The sequence below is a fragment of the Lepidochelys kempii genome, chromosome 6 (assembly GCF_965140265.1).
Source record: "Lepidochelys kempii isolate rLepKem1 chromosome 6, rLepKem1.hap2, whole genome shotgun sequence".
Classification (NCBI taxonomy): Eukaryota; Metazoa; Chordata; order Testudines; family Cheloniidae; genus Lepidochelys; species Lepidochelys kempii.
The window spans coordinates 70,651,488-70,679,086 of record NC_133261.1 but is presented as its reverse complement, the minus strand read 5'-3'; the positions used below and the strand labels follow the sequence as shown (position 1 = coordinate 70,679,086).

General features: G+C 41.7%; 1 protein-coding gene across 1 annotated transcript in view; it reads right to left on the bottom strand.

Annotated features, from left to right (window-relative positions):
• Positions 1-27,599, bottom strand: part of LOC140913863 (cytosolic phospholipase A2 zeta-like) — a 42,933-nt gene that overhangs the window by 3,489 nt on the left and 11,845 nt on the right. Inside the window, exons 4-18 of the mRNA XM_073350674.1 lie at positions 25,678-25,806; positions 21,258-21,298; positions 20,546-20,588; positions 18,242-18,308; positions 17,693-17,862; positions 15,522-15,635; positions 14,868-14,905; positions 13,425-13,560; positions 12,403-12,539; positions 11,354-11,576; positions 9,873-9,987; positions 6,229-6,366; positions 4,806-4,913; positions 3,424-3,618; positions 2,861-3,027 (exon numbers count right to left, since the gene is read on the bottom strand). Of these exons, the coding sequence (XP_073206775.1) occupies positions 2,861-3,027; positions 3,424-3,618; positions 4,806-4,913; positions 6,229-6,366; positions 9,873-9,987; positions 11,354-11,576; positions 12,403-12,539; positions 13,425-13,560; positions 14,868-14,905; positions 15,522-15,635; positions 17,693-17,862; positions 18,242-18,308; positions 20,546-20,588; positions 21,258-21,298; positions 25,678-25,806 (1,821 nt within the window). The remainder of the gene's footprint in view (positions 1-2,860; positions 3,028-3,423; positions 3,619-4,805; positions 4,914-6,228; positions 6,367-9,872; positions 9,988-11,353; positions 11,577-12,402; positions 12,540-13,424; positions 13,561-14,867; positions 14,906-15,521; positions 15,636-17,692; positions 17,863-18,241; positions 18,309-20,545; positions 20,589-21,257; positions 21,299-25,677; positions 25,807-27,599) is intronic.

Sequence of the window (27,599 nt, the reverse complement as noted above, 5' to 3'; positions counted from 1 at the left end):
ATTGTAGTTGTAAGAATGCTTGATAGAGATCTTGTAGGTGTTTGTCTCTGTCTGAGGGGTTGGAGCAAATGCGGTTGTATCGCAGAGCTTGGCTGTAGACGATGGATCGTGTGGTGTGGTCAGGGTGAAAGCTGGAGGCATGTAGGTAGGAACAGCAGTCAGTAAGTTTCCGGTATAGGGTGGTGTTTATGTGACCATTGTTTATGAGCACTGTAGTGTCCAGGAAGTGGATCTCTTGTGTGGACTGGACCAGGCTGAGGTTGATGGTGGGATGGAAATTGTTGAAATCATGGTGGAATTCCTCAAGGGATTCTTTTCCAGGGGTCCAGATGATAAAGATGTCATCAATACAGCGCAAGTAGAGTAGGGGCGTTAGGGGACGAGAGCCGAGGAAGCGTTGTTCTAAATCAGCCATAAAAATGTTGGCATACTGTGGGGCCATGCGGGTACCCATAGCAGTGCCGCTGATCTGAAGGTATACATTGTCCCCAAATGTAAAATAGTTATGGGTAAGGACAAAGTCACAAAGTTCAGCCACCAGGTTAGCCGTGACATTATCGGGGATAGTGTTCTTGATGGCTTGTAGTCCATCTTTGTGTGGAATGTTGGTGTAGAGGGCTTCTACATCCATAGTGGCCAGCATGGTGTTATCAGGAAGATCACCGATGGATTGAAGTTTCCTCAGGAAGTCAGTGGTGTCTCGAAGGTAGCTGGGAGTGCTGGTAGCGTAGGGCCTGAGGAGGGAGTCTACATAGCCAGACAATCCTGCTGTCAGGGTGCCAATGCCTGAGATGATGGGTGCCCAGGATTTCCAGGTTTATGGATCTTGGGTAGTAGATAGAATATCCCAGGTCGGGGTTCCAGGGGTGTGTCTGTGCGGATTTGATCTTGTGCTTTTTCAGGAAGTTTCTTGAGCAAATGCTATAGTTGCTTTTGGTAACTCTCAGTGGGATCATAGGGTAATGGCTTGTAGAAAGTGGTGTTGGAGAGCTGCCGAGCAGCCTCTTGTTCATATTCCAACCTATTCATGATGACAACAGCACCTCCTTTGTCAGCCTTTTTGATTATGATGTCAGAGTTGTTTCTGAGGCTGTGGATGGCATTGTGTTCTGCACGGCTGAGGTTATGGGGCAAGTGATGCTGCTTTTCCACAATTTCAGCCCGTGCACGTCGGCGGAAGCACTCTATGTAGAAGTCCAGTCTGCTGTTTCGACCTTCAGGAGGAGTCCACCTAGAATCCTTCTTTTTGTAATGTTGGTAGGGAGGCCTCTGTGGATTAATATGTTGTTCAGAGGTATTTTGGAAATATTCCTTGAGTCAGAGACGTCAAAAATAGGATTCTAGGTCACCACAGAACTGTATCATGTTCATGGGGGTGGAGGGGCAGAAGGAGAGGCCCCGAGAGAGGACAGCTGCTTCTGCTGGGCTGAGAGTATAGTTTGTGTGTGGGGAGGGGGAGGGGGGTAGAAGACCTGGATTTGTGCTGGAAATGGCCCACCTTGATTATCGTGCACATTGTAAGGAGAGTGGTCACTTTGGATAAGCTATTACCAGCAGGAGAGAGAGTTTGTGGGGGGGGGGGGGCGGAGGGAAAGAAAACCTGGATTTGTGCTGGAAATGGCCCACCTTGATTACCATACACATTGTAAGGAGAGTGATCACTTTAGATAAGCTATTACCAGCAAGAGAGCGGGGTGGGAGGAGGTATTGTTTCATGGTCTCTGTGTATATAATGTCTTCTGCAGTTTCCACAGTATGCATCCGATGAAGCGAGCTGTAGCTCACGAAAGCTTATGCTCAAATAAATTGGTTAGTCTCTAAGGTGCCACAAGTGCTCCTTTTCTTTTTACCTCACAGGGGTATTGTGAAAAATCAGAAAATATTTTTAAACTGCTGTAAATGTGTAGACAACCTAAATATTATTACGTTCAGCAAATTTTTAAAAAACTACTTTTGTAATATATTTCAAACAGAAAAATTAGTCAGTCACTATCATTTTACATAGCCAAACCTATAGTTAAGCTTGGAAAAATTGGACTCAGATTTCTCACTTTGCTAAAAACAAATAAAATGTTTTCATAATTAAAAATCAACAATTACAACGAAGAAACGTTAACAGTATATCCTATGATGGTCTCATAGACAAGTAATACACTGTGTTGCTGTCACCTTTTTCTGGCAATAAAATAAGGAGGTGTTGACTATATAATAAGGTTTGTCTAATATTAGGATTTTATTACTGAATCTGATGGATCTGTTTCTGTAGACATATTTTGAACAGCAACTAGACTTGATGGTGCTACAGAAAATATTAAAATCAATAAAAATAAAAATACTTGGAAATAAATTATATCCCTTAAAATACACTACAAATTAAAATCGAATACTTTCAAGATTATACATATTGAATTTGACTATCTGCATGTAATATTTTGTGAACATACATTTGTATACAGCACAAATAGCACACTTAGCACAAAAAAAAATCACTGCCACCTTCATCTTCCCACCTAACAATGCCTTCTGCTAGATGGAATAAGAATGTGCAATGGTGTGCCACAAGTCTTAGACTGCTAACAGAGATTCACCTTTAGGTAAAGTGATAGGGGCCTATGCTTTTTAAGCAGAAAGACTGGCATTTTACCACCACTGTCCCATGAAGTTCCACGTATGAAGTTCATGTTGTGACATGAAGTTAACAGTGAATTGCATGGTCTGACAACTGAAGTCTTGAGTGGCCTTAGATTTATTACAATGTGTCCTACTTCAGGAGACTCTCTGTTCAAACATCTTGGACTGATCCATGTTATCATGAAAAATGTATGTTTCCATGCTTCTTTCCCAGTCTAATGCTGCTCACCTCAAATGGAGCATCCCAAGAATAGTTAAATGACAGGATGACATCTACATCTCTCTCTGGCTGGAGCACCAAGGGAAAGGGAGAGTTGATAGAAAAACCACCATCCACCAAGTACAGGCTGTCTTCCATGGGAGTCAGCTGGTTGGGAAAGGCATCCAGGTGTGTACCTAACAGACACCCCACACACACACACAAAAATCACCTTAGTTGCCAAAAAGATGGGGAAAACTTTGGAAATGAAGCAACCACTGAGACTTAAAGGAGAAACCTCTATTACATGTTCTATACTCCCACACCAAAATCAGACCTCCACTCTGGATATTCCAGAAGCAAAGTAGAAAACAGGTCTGTACCACCAGCTGGGTGATATTATTTCATAGCCAACAAGTTCTCCAATTGTATCAAATTCTCTGCTGCTGGTGTAAATTGGCAGCACTCCACTGATTTCAATGGAGCTGTTCCAAACTTACGCTAGCAAAGAATTTGGCCCAAAATGCTAACGTTATACATAATTTTAAAATATTAACAGAATATCCGAAACAGAGTGATTTCAAAATGGCTACCTTTCCAGGCTAAAAAATTCCTGTTGTGGACATAATCCCTGTGAAGGTACAAGCCTTGCATGAAGTTGAAGGTTTCCCCAGAGGTGACACGGGACTTGAAGAAATCCTGGCAAATTTGTAATAAGGGTCCCCCTGGTATAACCAGACGAGTCTTTAATCGAGTGGGGTCCCGAAAATGGAATCTTTGGCAATCATCTATAACAGAAGCCATGATAAAGATCAGAATATATTTAAAAGCATGCTCATTCAAGCCTAGCATTTCAAGATACTAATCTATTCACAAATGAAAGTTCAATCTATTGTCATACGACTGTTTTTTTTCCCCCACATATGTGGGCACTGTAAAATGTATTAGATTGAGGTCCAAATTAACTGAGTCTATACTGAAGTTTCACCATTTAGGGTGTCTTTCAAATCTCACTCATGAGTCATGTAACCATTCCAAACTGTTGCCAATGAAAACTGTCACCATATGACATCATGGATATGCTCTCATACGTGGACAACAGTTAGTAGAAATCCTGAACATTCACTACAGTATTTCTTATAGTTACAAATGGGAAATAGTGTAGTGAAACCTAACACTGTGGTATGACAAATGCCGACCGAGAGGAAGGATGGTCTTTCTACCTACCTATTGAAGGTACTTATAGACCTCTCTCCATCACCATAATACCTACGCTCTTCAGAGTCTTTAATGTATTTATCCTCACAGCACCCCTTTGAGGTTGGGAAGAGCTATTATCTCCCTTACATAGATGTAGAACTGAAGCCCAGAGTGACCTGCCCAACATTACAGAGAAAATCTACAGCCAAGAAGGGAATTGAACTCAGGTCTCAAGTCCCCAGTTAACACACTAACCACTGGATCTTCCTTCTTTGTAGTTTGGACACAGGACTGGGACTCAAGAGACATGGGTTCAATTCCCAGATCTTCCATCAGCTTCCTATATGACCTTGGACAAGTCACTTAACCTCTCTGCACTTCTGTGCCACAGTTCCCTATCTGTAAAACAGGAGTAACAACACTTTCCTACCGCCCAGGGATGTTGCAAAATATCGTAGTCATGGGAACCAGGAATGGTGGGGGATGGGAGGTGAGAGGGACAAGTTAATGGTGACCATTATTATTTAATTTACTGTGTAAATATAGGCCATATTGTTGAGAGAAACTACATGACAGAGGGGAGTGGAATACAGCTTTAGAGAAACTGTTAACTATCCAGCCCAGCTGAGCCTTGTCTGTGCTTGGAAATTCCACAGGACTTCTTAAATTTTGGACTTCCATTAATGTGTTGTGTGATCGTTCTGAAAAGAAACCTCTAGAAAACCCAGTTTTTAAACAAAAACTGACTATTTTACAGGGTACGGAACACTCTTACCTATGACTCTGATTACATCTTTCAGAGAATCTAGAAAGCCCAGTCCTGAACCAACCACCTTCAGACAGACATCATCCAGACTTGCGGCAAAGGCACTTCCCCACATTCCTATAGGCAGAGGAAGGGGTAGTGGAAACAGAAATAAAAGAAGGATTTAACACCCTCGTAGGCTTCTTAAACCCAGTGCAGTCAATAGAGGCTCTACCATCAGGTCACTGCCTGTTACCAAGTGGGCTGGCCCTGTAAGAGGAGTTGAGCCCTATGCCTAATAATCCCTTTCCCAAGTGATGGGTTTGGGCTTCAGGCAGTGGTTGGGTCATGTGAGCAGGCATCAGGTAATGGTAGCCCAGGGCCAGGGCATCCTGTACGAGGGAGCCTACTCTGTCAGAGAGAGGAAGACTAGGGAAGACCTAAAGGAGACATCTCTACAGACAGGCCCAGTCTGGGGTACTCCCAGAAGAGAGATCTGCGATATATTGTGTTAATTTTGATGGAATGTATGGGCCCAAAGAGTCAAAGGTGTTAACATATCCCTGAAACTGTCCAACAATAAAGAGTTTTAAACAAGGTTCAGAGTCTGGTATAGAGAGACCTCAGCCTGCTTAGCACCATGGAAAACACACCATGAAACAGCCTTTCAACCTTTTATTAAAGATATAGAAAAGAAGGAAAAACAGGTAAAGCATTTGAAATGTAAAGTATTAACTAAAGCTTTTATTTTAACCATCACTCTTATCCCCTTTTCCTTTAGGTATAGAGAGATTTTATAAGGAAACCCCTTTCTTAATATCTTAAAAGACTGTCAAACATAGTAATAACTGTCCCTTTTGGGGAAAAGAGAAGTTGTTAATTGAGATAGGCTGGAGCTGTTACTGAAGTTCAGTCCTGTATGCTAAAAACAAAACAAGACAAACACACATAAAAGGGGAGAGAAAAGAATAGCAGAGATGCAAAATGCAAATTCTGTCTCTGATGTTGCATCCATTTGCAACCTTCAGCGCATACCCCCCTCCCATACCCCAACACCCAACCCCAGTCTGGTGAGAGTGAGAGAGAGAGTAGGGGGGAGCAAACAACGGAGGGAAAGGGATGGAGCGAGTGGGGGCAGGGCAGGGGTGTTGAGTTTTGTGCAATTAGAAAGTTTGCAACCCTTATCACGAGCAATATCCCAACAAGAGTATTGGGAACCCCTTGGGGCATAATGGACTACTAAGCCTTGAGGAAAAGGCTGAGAGATTCTACTTTTGAGTTAAACTGTTATTTTATATAAATAAGTCAGATCCCAAGAAGGGGTGAGTACTTAAGAGCACCAGTTATGGTGGTTTGTTTAACTGAGCAAGGAGGAAACTGAGGCATGAGCAGGTTCTGACACTAGATGAAGCTTTCCTATTTCCCCTTCAAAACCAGCAGCATTAGCATATACCCTGCAGATAGCAGATCCTGGGCTCAGGACGTTTCCGGATCAGCCGCCCCATGAAGAACTCACTGTCAAAGTCTTCTGTTCGGACAAAGGCTCCATACTTGCGAAATCCAACCTCATAGGGAGTGAACTCACACCACTCTGAGAGAAAGACAGCAGATCAACAGTTATCTCAGGAATACTCTGAAGTGTACAGTCTCATTAGCCTGTTCTTATAGGAGTGGTTAAAGAAGAGTCTCTGCTTCTTCCAGCATCACCTATCAGCAATTCCTTCCCCCGTAAAACCCCATATATAGTAGAACTAGTGTGGCTGTCTTGGGGGAACAGATAGTTGGATCTTCCAGACAGGCTCTGTAGGAACTCCCTGTGCAGCAAGGTTTGGAGACTAATTAAACCACTAGCATACAGATCCACCAGCCATTGTCCCTTGCAGAGTAGGGACACAAAAGCAGCAGGAACAATTGCTGTCTCAGGACTGCAGTAGCCACCAAAGAGCACCTCCACTTCCTCCAAGAATCGTCCCTGCACCAAGCTCAGCTATTCAGGTTTCGCACGCATTTGGGTATGGAGGGGAAGAGAAAAAGGATTTAACATCTAGAACTGGGGAGAGGTAACCCTCTCGGATGAGAGCTCCTTAGCTATACCACAACTGAGAATTTCTCACTCTCTCTCACAATTATGACAATGAGAGCAACTTGACTGTCTAGATGTTTGTCACAGAATGGGCTCCCTCACCCTGGATTTCTCTTTGCAAGCAGCCCTCACACACACTTACGTAAGTTCACCACAGTGTACTTTATTTACAACATCTTAGACAGCTTCATGTCCCATCACCATAAGGGACAGCTTCAAAGCACCCCTGTGGCACAGGAAATGAAAGTGAAGGGGGAAGAAGTCTCACCTCTCAGATCCTGAGCTTCTTTGCCCATCCTTCCAGCCTTCCCCTCCTGTCTCCCATTTAACAGTTCCCAGCTAACATTCTGAATCCCCTTGTTAACTGGTTAACCACCCAGTCCCAATCAATTATCTCCCAATTTGGTCCATGACAGAAACCTTACAACATGGTGAGCCAGCGATATGCTACTCCCACTGTGTTACATTGTTCAACGATGAAAACATTAGTTGAAGCTCACCAGCAATTCCATATTTTTGAGATTCATTTTTCTGAGCAGCAATTTTTAAATATTTCTTTTTGGTGTCATTAAGTTGTGAAATAATATATGGCCATTTAAAAACAATAGCACGGAGCGTTATTAAGCCATACCGGAACTTAACAGTGGTATCTGCCTAAAATATTATTGAAAATGACACCTATGACAGAGTTCAAACCATAAATACACATTTATATTTCCAAAGCTTACCCCTTCTGAGATCTATTTGGGCCAGTTACCCAACCCTCATTGCTATTTCATCACTAAAATCCTTCATTTAACCCATTATTAACATTAACAAATATACCTGGCTCTTCAACACCTGTCATCAGTAGAGCTTGTTGTTTACATCTGAGGAAACCAAAGCATAAAGAGGTGAGGTGCCTGCCCAAAGTCACCCAGCAAGCTAGTGGTGGACATGGGAAAAGAGCCCAGGTTTCTTGAGTCCCAGTCAAGACATCCACTTGGCCACATTATTTCCCAAGTAAAACAAGTAAGTTTACAGGAGCAATCTTGTCAAGATAGCTCAGAACAGTGCAATGAGTATTGCTCATTGCAGAAATATTGCTCTCTCTAGATTCCCACGGCTAGACTGTGTTTAACTCTTGTCAATTCTTTCTGCATAACATCTCTACAACACAGCCTTTCCTATCCACCGTCAACTAAAACTCTCCTCCAGGTGCTCATCACCCTACATCTCAAATACCACATCATCCTTTCCTCTGGCCTTCACAAATCCCATCTTGCTCCATTCATGTCAATTCAGAATGCTGCTGCAAAGATCATTTCCCTAGCCCATTGCTTTGACCATGTCACTCCTCTCTTTGCATCTCTCAACCCCATTCACATAAACGACTCATCTTCGAACTCAAGGCCCTTCTCAACATACCTGCCTACTTCCTGTCAACTCTCATACAGTATCAAGATGATGCCTGCCTCCCCACTCAGCCAATACCAGCCTTCATAGCCCACGTGTTCAAGTTTCGAACAAGCACTTTTGTGCTTTATCCCATGCTGCCCCCCCAAACAGAGGCAAGGTATGCAGGGCCGGCTCTAGGTTTTTGTGCCACCCGAAGAAAAAAAATAATGAAAGGGTGGCTGGAATGCCACCCCTGGAATTGTGCCACCCCCAAGCACGTGCTTACTTTGCTGGTGCCTAGAGCCGGCCCTAGAGGCATGGCGGTTGGGAGGAGGGAAGCACACAGGGTCGTGCCAGTGCCTCCCCCTCATTTCTGCAAATGCAAAGCTGCTCAGCTCGGAGGCTGCGCTCAGGCGCCACTGACTCCGCAGCTGTACGCAGCCTCCTGGGTCCGAGTACCAGTCGTGCTCCCCTTCTGTGTGCTGGGAGCCTTCCTGTTTTCTGTGCAACAATGAGTGCTCGCGGTGGGGCTGGGTAAGGGGGTGGGGGAAATGAGAGAAGGGGCAGTGGGGAAGGAAGGGGATGGAATAGGGCAGGCGGAAGGGAATGTGGGAGTGAGGGGAGGGGGGATGGAGAAGAAAAGGGGATAGGGGAATCATGGGGGGGAAGCTGTAGCCCGACATGCCGCATCCCCTCGGCAGCAGCTGGGGCTCCCCCATTAAGCAGGCTGATCAAACCCTCACCCTGACAAGGCCTACCTCCTACACCTGGACCCCTCTGACAAGCCCCCTACACCCAGACCCCTACCCGACTGAGCCCCAACCAGCTGCACCTGGACACCCACCCCGTCAAGCCCCAGTCCCCCAGCACCCGAACCCCCCCACTGAGCCCCCATACCCCCACATCCAGAGCCCCCCTCCCCCTGCTGAGCCTAACCATCACCACCTGGATCCCCTGCCAAGTCCCATTGCCCCTGCACCCGGAACCCCCCAACGAGCCCCTGTGCATCCAGATCTCCCACTGAGTTGCCCACGCCCAGACTGCCCCATAGAGAAACCTCTCACCCCATACCTGGATCCCCCCACACTAAGCCCCTCCACACTTGGATCCTGCTGGGCTGAGCCTGCCTACCCAGACCTGGTGGGCACAGAGGGGCAGGGCCCCGGGGTGTTTCTGGGGCAGGCCCAGCTCTTGCACTGTGTCAGGGTCAGGTGCAGCCTCATTGCTGAGTCCCTGTACTGGGGACCTGGGGTCTTCAGGATGATCTCCCACCTCAATGCAGCCAGTGGCCTGAACTCCCCACTGCCATGCTGGAGCCACATTTATTTGACAAATAAAATTTGCAGAATTTTAAAATATTGTGCACATAATTTTTTTTTTTTTGGTGCCGAATTTCCTCAGTAGATCTTCAGTGATATAGCTATGAGGAGAACATAGGTGAAGGTGAACTTTGCCAAGCAGTGTCCAATTTGACATATTAGCTTTGGGCTCCCAAATACTGGCTAATCAGCACCTCATGTCTCATGCTCATTATCCAATGGGGAAAGGTGGAGATGCAAAGGGAATTAAGTCTCGGGGCGGGGAGGGGGGGTATTTACAGATTTTAAAATAGAAAAATAAACCTGTCTCATTTATACCTGCAAAGTCATCATCGCTAATATTGGGCCTCACATTGATTGCTGCATAGATGGGATAGGGGTTCTGTGCCCTCTTCACTGCTTCCTGCTGGTCAGACAGCTTAGACAAGTCTTCCTGGTTATAACAGGGAAAGAAAAAAAAGCTTAACATTTTTGGTGCTATGCTAGATCCATCTAACCCCACACTCCAGTATTCTGGAGCTCTCTCACTTTCCAATCTCAACTATAACCGTATCACAGGCTCTGAAGCTCCTCTCTCCCCAGTGTAGGGCTCATTTTACTAGAATAGTTATATGGCCTAGATATTTTGAATTTTACAGGCATTCTTCACTAGTTAATTGCTGTTTTAATCAGATTCCAATTTGTGATTTCACCTAACTGTATCACTTTACATTCTGTTTTTGAAAAACCATATTGCTAGACATATGTCACCATATTTTCTGAGCCTTATCATTCCAAATGGCTGTCAAATGAATGGCTTTTAAAGTAATTTCAAATAAATAGATTAATAGATCCATAGATATTTAGGTCAGAAGGGATCATTATGATCATCTAGTCTGACCTCCTGCACAACGCAGGCCACAGAATTTCACTCACCACTCCTGCAAAAAACCTCACACCTATATCTGTGCTATTGAAGTCCTCAAATCATAGTTTTAAGACTTCAAGGAGCAGAGAATCTTCCAGCAAGTGACCCGTGCCCCATGCAACAGAGGAAGGCAAAAAACCTCCAGGGCCTCTTCCAATCTGCCGTGGAGGAAAATTCCTTCCCGACCCCAAATATGGCGATCAGCTAAACCCTGAGCATATGGGCAAGATTCATCAGCCAGATACTACAGAAAATTCTTTCCTGGGTAACTCGGATCCCGCCCCATCTAATATCCCATCACAGGCCATTGGGCCTATTTACCATGAATATTTAATTACCAAAACCATGTTATCCCATCATACCATCTCCTCCATATACTTATCGAGTTTAATCTTAAAGCCAGATAGATCTTTTGCCCCCACTGCTTCCCTTGGAAGGGTATTCCAAAACTTCACTCCTCTGATGGTTAGAAACCTTCGTCTAATTTCTAGCCTAAATTTCCTGGTGGCCAGTTTATATCCATTTGTTCTTGTGTCCACATTGGTACTGAGCTTAAATAATTCCTCTCCCTCTCCAGTATTTATCCCTCTGATATATTTATAAAGAGCAATCATATCTCCCCTCAACCTAGCTCTTACATAGCATTTTTCATCTATAGATCTCAAAGTGCTTTATACATTAGGTAAATATCATTATCCCCATTTTATAGATAGGAAAACTCAGGCAAAAAACTCCCATGTTTCTCCCAAGACTCCTCTAATCCCCAGAACAATTCTATACAATTTAAGCATACACAAAGAGAAATCATTTTCCAGAGCACAAAAAGGTGGATATGTTGAGCTCCTAATTTGAAGGCAAACAGCAATACACTTCAGAGTCTAGAATTCTTTACCTTCCGATGTAGAAAATACTCTATAATAAGGCCCCACAAATCTGTGAAAGAGACTTTCCGTCCATCATTCTCCATTGAGTTCAGCTGCTGGAAGTAATATTTCAGTCGTTCTGAGGAAAATGCCCCTGCTTTGCTACTAGATACATTATCCCTGGCATTGCTGATTGCACCTTGGAGGTCCTTACAGGACCAGTCTGTGTCTTGATACAGTTCAGACAAACACCTGAAAAACATTTAGATCAAGATCAGTGAATGATATTAAACATCAGATTCCAGCTAAGTATTGTTACTATTGCAGTGTTGAACTGAGAACTGTAGAACTCTGACAACCTAGAAGATTAAATACTAAAGATAACAAGCATTATGAGATGGAGTTTTAAGTTCTAAAATACGCTGGGGAACCTGAGACCAACCGCATTGTTATCACTCTCTCAGCTCACCTACCACTCAGGGTTGTTCTGGAGAGCAGATTAGCTAATGCTGATTAGTTTACAAACATGAGCTAACTCATCCTCACAACAGCCCTGAGAGCTAGGTATGGGGTTCCAAACAGAACCAGGGTAACTGGCTTCCTCCTCTGCACAGCAGAGAATCTGGCTTTGCAAACCCCACTACGCAAAGTATAAGCTAGAGTTTTAGATGAGGAGCAGTACATATTTATTTACATTAAGTTATTTTCCATAACTTTTCCACAAAGGGGGTGAATTTTAAAGCTACAGATGGGAGTTAAGCATCCAACCCTCACAAAACCTCAATGGGAGCATCTACTTCCTCTTTGTGCTTTTGAAAATCTCCCCCAAAGTGTTATCTTTCTGTAATGCAATTATATAGCTTCTACAAGACCCACTGCTGTAGGTATTAAAAATAGTAATGAAACTCTCTTTTTAACCACCCAGAACATAAGGACTGTCAACGTCCGATAGACTATCACAATATACTGGATCTACTATTTTTTAAAGATTATGTGCATTAAATCTAGCATCTCCCTTGGAGCTACACAAACCCTATCCAGCTAGAAGTTTCAGGGACCATCATTGCATATTACGCACCAAGTAGAACCTGAAATTCCACACAGATACGTTGTGCTGTCCAAAAGGCTGAGCTGCTGAAGCCCTGACAGGCTGCCATAGAATGACGTCAGTGCTCTAGTCCCACCACCAGATCCCAAAACTGCAACCACTGGGACCTGCAGAGAGGCGAGAAACCAGGGAAGGACACATTCCTAGTTAATTTTTGATCTGCTGTTTAATTTTATATTTATTTACTCTCTACTATGTAAGGATGAGACCCCTAAAACACAGGAATAGTTATATTCCTGTTAATATGCTGATTAAATTCCAGTATAAAGTTAATCACGCCTGATATTTTAGTGATATAGATCATGTATTATAAAGATCGTTATATTGTCTAGAGAGTCGTCCATTTGCTGAAAAGAGGTGTGATGTATATTATGTTTCCCAAATGCTAGTCATTTAATCACACGCCTTGCGATAGCACATGAAACCGACACTGTTATAAGCAAAAAATACATCAAACATTTCTGTAGCACTAGTACCTAAGACCCCAAGCAGAGATCAGGACTATTGTACCAGGCACTGGTCACACTGACATTCCTTCTGCCCTTTCCTACAGTCCGAAGTCTCTCAAAATGGGGGTCAGGTTACAACCATGAGCTTTGCTGGGTCCAAAGGCTGGCTTTCTTTTAACATCTCAGAACTATCCTGACAGCACATGATGCAGTAGCTCTAGAGGAGAGAATCCAAAGAAATTCTGGAACCTCAAACCCCAGAAATTTTCATCAACCTTCTTGGAAAAATTGTTGGGTTTTTGTTAAAATTACTTTTTGTTCCATAAAAGGAACACCTACAAAAAACCAAAAAAGTCTGAAAAAGATACCAAAATCTAGCACTCAAAATTCTAGGTTTCTAAAGAGAAACTCACCATGGGCTATGCTGTGAATGTTCCGTGAATGGAGGGAAGTCCTGTTGTTTACCTGCAAAGAGCCCTAAATGTTTAAATGATTACCAGTCATAGTGGCTCTACAGCCATCTCTAAACACTGTGCTTCATACCTCATCTTTCCCAGGGGCTTCTCTTAACTTAAGTGTCTTCACTAGTGCCTGAGAAACTATTTTCTTCCTCTTGTCCAAAAATTCTCTCTCTTCTTCACAGAGGTCAAAACCAAGGCGTACATCAAGATCCCAAGTGCTGATTACAGAAATGGGTTAAAAAGAAATTAGGAGTTTTCATAAATCTAAAGGGTTGAAACCCCTTGAAAAAGGGTGCGTGATAATCTTCTTTAAGCAAATATTCTAGGCTCACAGTCAAATCACTGTATCAAACACGAAACATGACAACCATTATTCAGTTAAAAAAAACAGAAGAGCATTTTTTGGTTAAAAGTGAACTTCACTCATCCTTACTATTTTGGTTTGTAGTAAATTCAATCCTACAGTGTCCAAAGACCAGGATTTAATAGTTTCATACAAATAAAATTAAAGTTATGATTGGTTTAAAGAAACAGATAACTGGGCAGGGGTTGGGGATGTCGCCTTCCTCTGTTGCATGGGGCACGGGTCACTTGCTGGAGGATTCTCTGCTCCTTGAAGTCTTTAAACTACAATTTGAGGACTTCAATAGCACAGATATAGGTGTGAGGTTTTTTGCAGGAGTGGTGGGTGAAATTCTGTGGCCTGCGTTGTGCAGGAGGTCAGACTAGATGATCATAATGATCCCTTCTGACCTAAATATCTATGAATCTATGTCTTTAGCAGAGGGGTAGAGTCTCAGAGGGAGGATGCAGGTTGAAAGGCTGGGTTCACTGTGAGAAGTACAGTGAAGGAAGGTGTCAGGATTCAGATGATAGTTTTAATAGGATTTTAGTTGGTTTAAGAGAAGAAAACATCTTACTGTGGGTTTGTAGATGAGGGCTGGATCAGAAACAAATAAGGTTATGTTAAGAGGCAATTAGGGATAACTTATAATTTAAAAAAAATATAATAGAACTAACAAAACATGAATATAACTAACCCTTATCCTGATCTGTTTTGATTCTATGCACTAATCCTTTCCTCAACTTTTTTTTTTTTATTTTAAGATTGTAAAGCTCTTTGTGCCAGGGGCTGTCTCTTCCTCTTTGTCTATACAGCTCCCAGCACATTTTGGGTACATTAGCAGTAGTTAAAATACAAAACAGCCACTTTATGTTTGCACATTTAGCTGCTCATTTCTGAGACCTAATCTCAAGGAATTTATGAAAAATTTGTTCAGATTTCAGGCCTTATCCTGAGACCAGTGCAACAAAGAATAATTTCACAGTGAAAATCAAAATAGAATTTGGTTAGCAGAAGAAAAATATCCAACAAGATTTCATTTTTTCATTCAACCCAAGAAAGTCTCTAGTAAAATGAATGTACTTCAGGAGCAGTTAACACAGTCACCCAGATCATTTACCATGAATGTAAAATATTTCCTCATCATAGGATCTGCAACAAACATACAAGGCTCTAACTCACCTCTTTTCAGCCTTTACACTCAGATCCAAACGTTGTCCCTGGAAAAACACAATAAATCCCTGAACCAAAAGGTAGTTTCACAGGTGAGCCTACTAACAGGGCATGGAGAATGCCTTCACCATTATCATCAAATATTATGCAAGATAAGCACTTCCACCAACAAAAGCAAATACACAGCACACCTGATTTTTTCCCTGTGACTGTTTTAGTGCAAATAGACTTTTCTTAAAAGCTGTTACACTAGAGTAATATAAAGCTGGAGGACAGGGGAAGATTGCAAGCATTATTCCTCTTGTGAACTTTTGGCTTTTCCTTCCTCTCTTTCACAATCTATTTAATTTTTCCCTTCCTTCTGCAAGCTGATGGGCTTTGACGCTTATTTTGCAGGAATCAGCCCTGAAAATAGCACTTCTGAGAAAGACTGTGTTGAACAGTCTGCAGTGATTAACTCTGACATAATTCCAAGAAATGCTGTCTTCTTGAGATGTTAATTTTAAAAATGACAGCAAACCTTGGTAGCTGTCAAGAGTTAATTAAGTCTTCAGTTATGGCAACACAGGCTTTTAGTCCCAAACTTCAAAAATGCTTACTTCTAAATGTTGGAACCTTTATCTCAAGAGTATTAAAATACACACAAAAATATTAGTGGATTACCTCTCCTAAAGGAATAGCCTTGTCTACTTTCTGTCCAACAGGAAGTGATTTAACTGGTATAGTCCCCTGTCCCAGAAGTGTGGTGTGCTTTTCCAGATCAGAGCTTATTTCATCCTAGTAACAAAAAAAAAAAAAAAAAAAAAAAAAAAGGAGTAATTCTACAGTCATGGAAAAATAGTTTTCATTAAAATAGTAATTTCACCTGTGAAAATATAGAACCAGAACTGTCACAAAGTGGAGTTATTCACATACTGCAACTCACTACAACTCTTCAGAAGGTCTTATGATATCATGTATTTTTGACCACCTTACAGGCTCTCTGTCCACCAAGCCTTCTTTCTTGGGGTTATTTCCATCATTCCAAACCTCTAAATAACTTCAAAAATCTAACTGCTCTCTTTTCAAAATCAACCTGCCACAAAAATGTTTCTCTCACCCCCAAATGGGGAGTTTTCCTCCAAAAGAGTTGCCCTGGTCTGAAGCCAGTGATGGGCAATATGCAGTGCTGTATTCCTAACAGCTTTAAAGACCAGTATATTGTGACCTGTTTCAAACAGCACTTCATTCTAGCCCTGGAAGGTCCATTGATATCAGATTCTAGAGTCATGACATTTTGTCTAGAAAAGCTATTTTACTTCTTTTTGGGAGATTCATTTTTTACATAGCCAGTAAAGCAAAGCTCTTTCAATTCCTACAGAATTTGATTCATGCTAACTGAAGCACCTTGTACAAGGGAGGGATGCAAAAAACCAATCCCAATAGAAAAATATTTATGTTTAAAAATTGTAAAAATAGTTTTTCTGTAGCATGCATCTCACACCCAATATATGCTAGCATAGCATAAAGGTTTGATCTTTATTTATTTGCACAACTAAATTCATGCTGATAAAGCTTTTTTTCTATACCACACTCGTGTGGGTGGGTGGGGTTGGGGGTGCGTACGCACGGCACAGTGTGACAAGAACTTTATTAAGGTTGGAAATTCAAGCACTTAAAAGTTAAGGACATCCATACAAGTTTAATTCAGCCCCCTTCTGCCTGTGACGCAGTCTTTAATAATTACACAGTCACATACTGGTTTTTTTTTTCCCATTCCACCTCTGTCTCATTCACACCCACTCTTTTCTTCACAATTCCAGGCCCAGTCTCACCGGACTCGTTGTTCCAGTCTAGTCCTTTCCCACCCCACTTCTACACTGCTCCAACTTTTATCCTCTCTGCATTCAGATCAGATGGCTTCCTCCTCCACATTGCCAGGGTGCCAGCAGGGAAGGAGTCACTGAGAGCATAAGGGAGAGAGGCTTCCTTGCTCTCAGTTTCAGTGCCCAGCCTCACTGAAGGCAGCCATTACACACCGGATAAGTCCATTTTTGCCCCTGTAGTCCTGGGCTGTAGGGAGTATGCTCAGTCACACGGTAGGGATGATGCATGTGTAGTCTGGTCAGCACTAGTAGCTGTGAGAGGCTCAACAATGCTCAGTGAGGATGGAATCTCTGGAGATTTTAGCAGCTTAATATCAAAAAAGTCTCCGAGCATGTGCAAACTGTGATTTCTATAACTTGGCCAAATTTAGGCGGATTTTCACAGGGATGGCAAAAGGCACATCCTGAGACAAAGACCATTCAGTGCCGAATTTAATGTCCCTTGTGAAAAGCACGGGAGCACTACAGCTGTTCAAAGAAAAGGTCTCCAGATTTTTTTTTTTTTTTTAACGTGGTCAAAAACATGTTTTTCCCTTACCTTGATCTCAGAAACAGCTGAACTGCTTAGTCTGAAATTTTCTAAAAGAATCCAGCCTAAGGCTGATACCCAACATGGAAAATTTCAGACTGAACAATTAAAGTCTGACAAAGTTATAGGCCACTGAAAAGAGGATCTTATAATGGGAAGTGTCAGGGAATCTTCATAATAGGTAGCACTACCATCACCATCTGTAACTGCCAGTACTCCATGAGAAAATTGCTTTCAACACCAGTATCTATTTGACTGCTGTACAATAGAAGAAACCAATTTTTGGTTTGCCAAAGAAATTACTGGCATGATTATCATAACCATAAGTCAGTGCAAATTACTCCTCAGTCTATTTCATGGACCAGGACACACCTTGTTTCGGAATGGATTTGTTCCAAAAGCGGTTGGTAGGCTACGTAGATGTCAACGCATATGCTCACCTGCAAGACAGTTATTGTTTGCTCCAGTTCCACTTCCAGGTCTGGACATATTTCTTTGTCTACATGGAAGACAAATGGGGTCCCAAAATCTTGATCATTGTCCAGCCTGCAGGGAATGCACAGCTGTTTCTCATAGGCCCCCAGCATTGATAGCTTGATCTGACAGCTCCCTGACAGTAGGAATGAGAGGTTTAGGTCAGAAGAGTCACTGAAACACACATCGAAAACTAGAGAATGCTATTAGAAGTAACAGCCAGACCACAGAGACAAAAACTGAAGTCCCCAAGTTCTCTTTCATATGGCACTTGATGGAAAAGATGCAATATCATTAAATTTTTATTTTTTTAACAGATTTATTAAAAAGCCACTTCTTGAAAGAAAGTAGTAGACAACAATATGTTACATGGACAGTGAAGCAAAGCTCCTTAGAATTGGATGGCAAGAGGCAAAATTCAGGTGAGGATCCAAACTTCCTCCAGGATAGAATGGATGTGCTAATGAGCAAGCAACAGAGAGTAGCTCTTCCTTGAAATACACAAGCAGACCTACCCTTTTCACTCTGCTTTGACTTCTCATCTTGGTTGATTACACCTTGGAGACACAGGCAGGGATGAGCCTACTTGGAAAAACACAGCTCTGGTTATGAGGTTTGCTTCATTTCCCCACTGAAGCATAATCCAGTGACAATAGGAAGTGGTTTAGAGTATTGATCCTGTAGCAAAACAAGAAGGGATAGATTTGTTCCTTCAAATGGACAGGGTTTGTAGGGCAAGGATTGCTGTTTTTTAACTGAAAATCACTTCCCTACACCATAACTTCCTCACAACCTATTCTACACAGCTACAGACTGTCAGGATACACCTCCATTTTTCTATTTTTTTATTTAAACTTACTAAGAATGTGCTTTGTGTTCAGATCCATATATACATATATATATACACACACACACGGATATGAACACAAATGGATACATTTGTGTGTGTGTGTGTGTGTGTGTGTGTGTGTGTGTGTGTGTGTGTGTGTATATATTACACTTCAATCTCTTTCCTCCCCAAAATTTGGGGAAACTAAAAGCTGGCTTGATTTGTATTTAGATCCAAATCAGAATGGAACTCAAATACAAGCTGAGCAAACAGCCAGCTTTGCACAGAAGGGAAAAATAGCTTGCCACTCATCCCACAATTCACAGAAACTGCACCATCTCTGCCTATGCAAACACCTCTTACACTGTAAATCTCAAAACTCTGCCTTCGAGTGACCATTTGGAGAGAAAGGAAGTCAGTTTCCCACTCCATTCAGTCCTTGGCTTCTCTGATGAGACTGCAGACAAGGGACTACACTGAAGTTAACTGTGCTCATTAAATTTTATTAAATCATCTACATTCCTCCACAACTCTACTGGTCTCCACAGAGAGGATACATGTCTACCTTTGAGCTGAAAGGTGTGATTCCCAGCTCATGCAGAAGTATCCACTCTAGTTCTGCTCAAAACAACACTAGGAACAGCAGCATAGCCAGGGTAGCACAGGTGAATACATACCAGCCCAGACCACCTGGGTACAGACTGAAATGGCTAGGCCAAGCCACCACTCATGCTACCCAGGCTACACTGCCATTGTTAGCATGCTAGCTTGAGCACATCGAGTGCAGGTACGTCTACGTGAGTTGGGAATCACACTTCCTTAACACATTGAACCAAGCAGTTGCTTAAACGGAAGACTGACATGCTGGGAAGTGTAGGTCCATGCTCTTATGAATCGGCCTATAGAATGAAAAGATTTGAGAATGACTGCATTAGGAAATTAATTGATCCCCACCCATTCAGTTCACGTACAGGCTATTAGGCAGCCTCAAGTTATTTTCAGTCACGATTTACCTAGGCTGAATTACAGTCAGTGACCTAGAAGCAAAATGCTCCATATTAGAGTTGTGTAGAGAATGGAAATTCCATTGTGGGGAGGATTTTGAGATTTCGGAGATTGGCTTCATTCTAAATCAGAACAAAACCCAAAAATTTCACAATTCTCCATGAAAGAAAATTCTTAAAAATATTTCATTTCTGATTGATCAAAATATTTCTTCCCCCCCCCACACCTTGACACCCAATTTTTCTTCAAGATGAAATTTCAGTGAAACCAGCATGATTTCACACCGCATTCAATTTCAATGGCACTTCATTCTCCAATAGAAAATGCTTCAGCCTAAGCTTTTTGGATCATCTCCACTCCATATCCTCCTATCCTGTTAATTTTCTTAGCTAGCCAGTCCTTCCCTCCACCCTTCATGTGTGATTGGGATTCTTCACTATATAAAGATACCATTTTCATACTACCATTTTCTCTGGAGACTTAGAGAGATTGCCTGAGATCATGCCCTGTGGCTTCAAAGTTCAGATTCAGCAGCCAACGCTCCAGTGATTTATCCTATTTACTATTACTAATAAGAAATGACTGGACAAAAATGTATGCTGAACTTGCTTATTACAAAAGTTCAAAGGAGTACAGGAAAGGGGGGAGCAGGTAAGTGTCAAGTACTGGAAGATAGAGGGGTCAGCAAAATATCCACCGACGCTCCAAAGGCATGGTTTTAAAACAGCGTCCTTTCTTGGCTATGAAGCCATCTGCCCTACTGGAAAGAATAACCCCCCATCACAGGACAGTAGCCTAATTTCCAGAAATCCAGGTTAATATTTTTATAAAAGCAAATGCAAGAAGGGACACGTGAAGTAGAGGAAACGAGGTGCATAGATTTTGAGAACCCTCTAATTTTGAAATGCTCATCCCCTGTTTAACCACTGAAAGCTGCATTAAGTAACAATTCTCTAATGCATAACCATTATCCCCACTCACTCACCACAAGGACACCATTGGTGAGGATCTCAGTAGGGACATCTGAGCTGTGAAGGTAAAGGGTAAATATGAATTAGTTTTGATTTTAATTTGCCATTGGTCCCTCATTTTGATGCCCCTCACACCTCCCTTTCTATACTGAGTGCTTGGAGGCACCCTGTGTGCTTATGATCTGTAATCGGACACTGAGAATGACAGCTCAGTAAACATTTCCTTCGTAGGGCAATGGAAAAAAATTTCACTATTAAAGGAGAAACTGCTTCCTGGCTTTGTGCAGCTGTCACGCGCACACACCGATTCCCGCCTCAGTTTCCAGAAGGGAGGCTGGTCTCAAATGGAAGGAGACCAAATTTTAAAAAGGTATTCTGGATAGGCAGGTGTACTGTTAATTGTATTACAGGAATTATTGCAGTAACCTTCCATTGCAAGCTAAGACTTCATCAACACAAGCTTCACCACAGCAATGGCAGATAGACTCCAATACAGTGATTTCCCTTATTGCGACGCCGCAGCAACAAGATTCCAGCAAAGTGATATTTCTGAGCACTGTGCCGGTGCCCTAAGGCTGAGGGTATCATAGCCTTGAAGGCATTTATACCTAAGCTCAGAAATAATGCAAAGAATTGTAAGAGGTGGGAGACCATCACTATATTCTAAAACAGTATATTAACAATGCACATTTACATTGAGCAGTGTATTTAGAAGATCAGACTGACCATTTTTCTAAGTAGAACTCTACATCCAGCTCCTCCTGAGCCTTTAAAAAAAATAAAAAATAAAAAAATCAGACACAGAACAAGATAATCTCTGACCATTAGAAAGAATATGAAGCAGGTCCAGGTTCACCCAGAAGCTTTGCCTATAAGGCAATCTTCATATTAGGTTATATACTCGAGAGATTGTTTGCTTTTTTTAAAGTGTAATTATATTCAGAAATGTGAGCAAGAAAAAATGAAAGAGAAGGTAAGTGAGAACTTTTATTGGACCAACTTCTGCAGGTGAAAGACAAGTTTTGGAGCTATATGGACCTCTTCTTCAGCTCAAAAGCTTGACTCTCACTGACAGAAGTTGATCCACTAAAAGATATTACGTCATCCACCGTCTCTCTCTAGTATCCTGCAATGGCTACAACAGCATTTCAAAACACCAATAAAAAATGGCATATGACTCAGCTAATCTGCACCCTTTGGGCAGAATCATGTCTGCTTACTTCTCTGGCAGGCAATTTTTATTTGTTGTACATAAGCATTTTCAGCTAACACAGCTATGAGAGAGTGTAACAGACTAGTGAGTGAGTGTGTTACAGTTCCCACTCTCTATTCAATCTGCAGAGGATGAGAGACTGTTAGGCCCCCAATTAGAAAGATTTAGGTCAAACTGTAGGAATTTATGCTTTTAGCTCTGGAAGTTCCCAGTTCAATCCTCTGTGCATCAAGCCAAGATAACAGCCATCAAAAAAGCATGCACTATTCTATTATGGATCAACAGAATTACCAAGCAAGATCAAACTTAGAAATGTTATTACTTTCTCACTACAAAGTAGCTGAAACCAAAACTCAGAGCCAAACACAGGTTCAGCTGCTCAAAAATTCTAAATACTTATTTTTGCAAACAAACCCCATCTTTATAATTGCGTGGCATGTGACCATCTCCGTGTATAATGGGTGATGATGCAAGAGGCAGAAAATGTATTGCGATTTTTAGATTGTAAAGGCAATTTGCAGCAATGACAATTAGAAGAGTCAGGTTTGGTTTTGTAAACTTAATAAATCTGGAAATAGTTCAAAGAATATACAGAGCCCCTCAGTGATTTTTTACAGCCACTTTTCCAAGTATAACCAAATTTGCATGCCAAAAAAAATATATTAATGCAATGTTGTTACTGAGATTTCTTGAAAAATAAAGGTCTCCACTTCTCTTCATTAGAGGCAGGAGGTTAGTATCAGAAAATAACTTTCTACAGCAATATTGGATTGAAACTGTTATGCTGTGCTATTTTCCACTATGAAAGAAGTAAAGTGAACTTTAATGCTATTCAAACAAATCTACTTAGGAGCTGGAAAGATTGAGTGCCAAAGCAAACTTACCCACCACACCATCCCCAAAAGCATGACTAGTCCCATTGAAGTCAATTTATACAAATAACGCTCCATAACTGCTTAAGCATTACCAACATCAAGGCTTTAATTTTCAATATACTGATCTTTGACTATAGCAGTTCTGCAGACTTCAACTAGGACACTCTACCAATAGTGGCATTTTAAAAAAAAAAAAACATTTATAATTTAACTCATTATAAAAATTAATCTACAGTCATAACAGCACACATTTTCAAATAAGCTTACTAAGCCTCAACCTCATTTAAATCAGAGAGGGTGAGAGTGAAACTGTAGTCAAAGCAGTGGGACTGTTCAAGGATTTTTTTATTTTTTTTTAATGGTTTAGGAGAGGTGACATTGTCTCACCAACTGATCACAGGACTAGGAGTTGGGAACTCCTGAATCCTAATCTTGATTGTTGTGTCCATGGGTATGTCACTTAGATCAATATTTTCAAAAGTAGCTGCTAATTTTAGTTACCTCAATATCTAGGCACTCAACTTGACATCCAGAGTCTGACTTTCAGAGGTGATGAGCACCCACACTCCCTCAACTTTGTCTGGGTGCTCAGCACTTCTGAAAATCAGGCCTTACATGTCTCAAGCTGGGCACCCCAGAATAGAAAAACCTAGAATCAGAAGCAATTTTTGAAAATGTTTGCCTTAGCCTTGCTGTGCTTATTTCCCGATATGGCAAATAGGGATATTACTGACTAACTCATCTCACAGGTGGGACATTAGGATTATTTAAGACTCGTATAGATGAACAGTTAGTGCGTGGCAAGCTGGGGTGTAAATCTACCTTGCACTAATTGTCTTTGTGGACCCTGCTATTACGTGCTAAAAGTTCCCCAGTGAATTTGGAGTAGGTGAAAGTGCACTAGGGAACTTATAGTGTACGGGTAGTATGCACGTGGACAGTTGGTGCACCATAGGCTAGTCCAAGGTAGTTTTACACTACGGCTTGCTGCAAACTAATAGTTTGTCTACACAAGCACCTTGCTAATATTTAGTGCTGAACAGTGCTTTGAACTTGAACCTGCTAAGTACTATATACATACACAGGTTACAGGGGAACAAAGTGAACTTTGCTCTCAAATCTGTCCCTACTTTATTCAATGAAGCCCTTTTGAACCCCCATACCCATATGGCAGCATGACTGGTTATAGCTACATATCGGCTACCTATGTTTAGTTTCATTTCTTCAGCGATTTGCACTCAGAGCTCATTGCTGTCTTTAACAGCCTTCAGCAGACTTTGGCCCATCTCCCATTCACAGAGCCCAGCAAGCATTCAGTAACAGATTACAAACAACATAACTAATCAGGAAATACATGTAGATCCTAACTCAACTGTATTGGACACTTCTCCCTAGGGCACTAATTTTCAGTTCCAGATCCACTAATCAGTTTTTCAGGATCACAATTAGTGGCCAAGACCACACTAATCAGGCTCTGGGAAAGGAGGGGTAGAGGTGTAACAAAAAGCTCTCCAGGATTGTGTGATCTGAGCTTCTATGTAGACAGAGCATAGACTACTACACATCTAGGTTGCCTAGATGAGGGATCATTACTCCTCACCAATAGCGTACACAGGTAAGTTTGCTTCTGAACTCAGCCACTCCAGCTTCTAAGTAGGATCCATTTGAATAGCACTAAAGAAGTTAGCACACATTTCTTAAAGAAGGCTGAAGTTGGTTTGTCTTCACCCAAGCCTATTGGGCATAATTTAGCTGAGGTAATGACCATGGATGGGATATCTTGTTGCAAAACAGTAAGATTGGAACTAAAGCAACTGGACCAATAGTAGTTGAAGAGTGCTTACATCTCCAGCACATGCAAAGTCTGCGAATTTGACTGAATGTAGTAGTTCAGGATTTTAACATGGGGATGGTGGTTATTCTTAAGTTTTGAACTTATTAAAATTGAGAGGTACCCTTTGCAGCAAAGAATATTTGATCCTTGCAAACTAATAATATCAGTTTAGATATGCTAGCTTACATTTTCATCAGTGACTAGTGATTTTGGGTGAATACATTTTTGGGAATCCAATTTGAGACACTTTAAGGGGACCTAGTTTTCAGAAGGTGGGTGCTCAGCACTTTTTGAAATACAGAGGCCCCTAGGGTCTCTAGTTGGGCATCCAAAAAAACTGAGAAACCCCAAAATCACTAGTGACTTTTGAAAATGTAGGGGGGCTGTCTTTGCCTGTAAACTAGATTTTCTCCAACATTTTATAATTGCTTCAATACGCTGGGTCAATCAGAATGCATCTTTGCCTAGGAAATTAAGAAAAAGGTACTTTTTTATAAAATGGCAGTTCTGAGCCAAGATGATAGCAGCTCTTGTAACATAATAGATAGTGCCTACATGCTGTACTGCTTGTCTTGGCCCACAGAGGATACAGATCCTTCTACACCCAAGAGAGTCTCCCCTTTTATCTTAAGTAGTACTGACTTGTGGTTTTGGACCAATAGGTCCCTATTTCTATCTATACAGAAGTCCACACAGATGTGGGATAACTCGTCCACAACCTGCTCTAGAATCTGAACTCCTGGTTACACTGGATTCCACAGGACGCGTTTTAGTCAATTGGTGGAAGAGAGAAGAGTAAGTATTGTGGATGTGTACTACTGGTGCTTAGTGAATAAATATCAGACCTTCTCAAACATATGCGACTGTGTCCCCCTCTACAGTTGCTTGACCGGAGAGACTGTAAAGCCCGAAGAACGAAGTGTGCATGGCCAGTGATAAAACATTCAGGATACCAGCCAGAAAGGCAAGGGGAAGTGCGTAAAAGAGAAGTGGTCCCTTTGTTTAAAACGTACTGGGAAGCATCTAATATCAGTGTTCCAAATAATGTCAACTGTCACCAAAAAGGCTGCCAAGAGAAACCAAAACCCCTATAACTGTAAGAGCATTATCAAAAGCACTCCACAATTTCTGCAATGAGGAGAGGTTTCTCTCAGTGTGAGCCTCTGTGTTGCTGTATTGAACAGACTTGTAAAGGTACTTGGGCACAGGGTGAATGGTACCAACCTCTGGGTTTAACTTGAAAGTGCGCTTTAAAGGCTGGCCTGGCTTTATACCCCCCACATCAAAGACAATGGAAGTAAGTTCATCATTTATCAGAACATCTTCGTCGAAGAGAGTCAACTCCAGAATGTTCTAAAACAAAACAGAACAAAACAGCACTCAAGGGATGGGTTGGAGGGGGGAAGATAAACACACTTGGTACCCTCTCTCTTTGTACATGGCTGATAAACAAAGGGCCATATTCATGTTAACAAAAGCAAGTTGATGGATGAAAGTGATATAAATTACTTAGTATTGCTATTTGTTTTACTCTCTACTGTTTATAATACACCCTTTTAGAAGCCTGAAAAATTAAGAGTCCTTCTGCAACAATTTTATCTTTCCCCATTTGTAGAATTTGCCCTGTTCCAAAGAGCTCATGACACAGTGGAGGATGTGGGCTGGTTAGCCCATACTTTGGATAGTTTCTCTGGAAGAGATTTCCTAATGTTTTCCAGTTAAAAGGAATACACAGGACCCAACTTGTTTGGAATTTCCTCTTAACTCAGCCCTGGTTTGCCTGAAGAAAGGACAGCAGTTTCCTCTCTTTCAGGGTGATTCAGAAGCAAATAACTTCCTGATCATCACTGCTACTGGGCAGAGGCAAGCCCAGCTGGGATTAACAGAAAGGTGCACTAGTGGGTAATTGTAAGACACAAAGTACAGTTGCCTATAAATGGCCTGTGCAGTAGCATTATGCTTCAAGGAGACTGTTAAACTACAGAAATGCTCCAGGTTAGCCTTAGCAGTAGCAGCCAGAACTTAAGCGTCCTCATGAATTAGAGGGAATATAAAGATCTTTGTTATTTTATCGCTTTTATTTTAGTAATCTAACTCCTACTTGTTTGTAACTTTCTGCCAACTTGTCAGAGTCATTTATCAACCCAACTCACGCTCCCAGCAGCCACAAACCACCATGACACAGGCCTGGTCCAGCTGGGAATCTTAACTAATTTCTGCAGAGAGGGTTTTGGGGTTTTTTTTTTTGTTTTTTTAAGAGATGCCATCATCTTTTAAAAAAGAATATCCTTATTTATCTATCACTAGTGTCAACGTAGAGCACTGACACAGACAGAATTTGAGACATTTTCATCATTCATGTTACACTACAGTCAAGCTTCAGCAATAGACGACAATTTACTCTCTCTCCGCTCATGACTTTTAATTCTGTATTTGCAATAATTCAAATATTACAGAGCCAGTAAAACAAACTCACAGTCAACTTGTATATCACAAACTTATTTGAATTTAGTTGATCCCAGCATTCTTGCCCACACAGTGATATTACCCTAATGACAGACATTAGGGCAAATACAACCATGAGAAGACAATAGCCCCAGGCTGGGAGAATAAATAACCCAGGAAAGTTTACCTGCATTATCAAGGAATTTCCTGAAACTTTATGGGGCCAGTATCAGATTGCTTGATCACTGTCTATGATGGTGACCAATATTGTCTCATGGTTTCCTTATACTCCCTGGTCTGTCTGTATCCATCTATTGCCCCTCACTTTATGTTTTGAGTGTAAGCTCTTTGGGGAAGGAACTCTTTTTATTCTGTGGTTGTACAGTGCCTAGCACAATGGGGTCCTGGTCCATGACCGGGGCTCCTAGACACTGCAAATATACAAATAGAATATTCATAATGCTCTCTTTCCCCCAGATGCATCAGACAGTACTAGAGAAAAAAAATCCTTCTCTCTCCTTAGCTGTGATTTTCAAGAGTGTGAGCAGTTATGAATCAGCTCTTTTGGTGGCTATGCAGGGACTTGGGGAACATGTTTGAGTGTTGCGAGCAAAGGGCACCTGCATCTAATGGCTCGTGTGAGACATCTTACATGAAATGACTTTTTTTTGTAATAAAGATCCTTTGGGTTTTTTAAATTC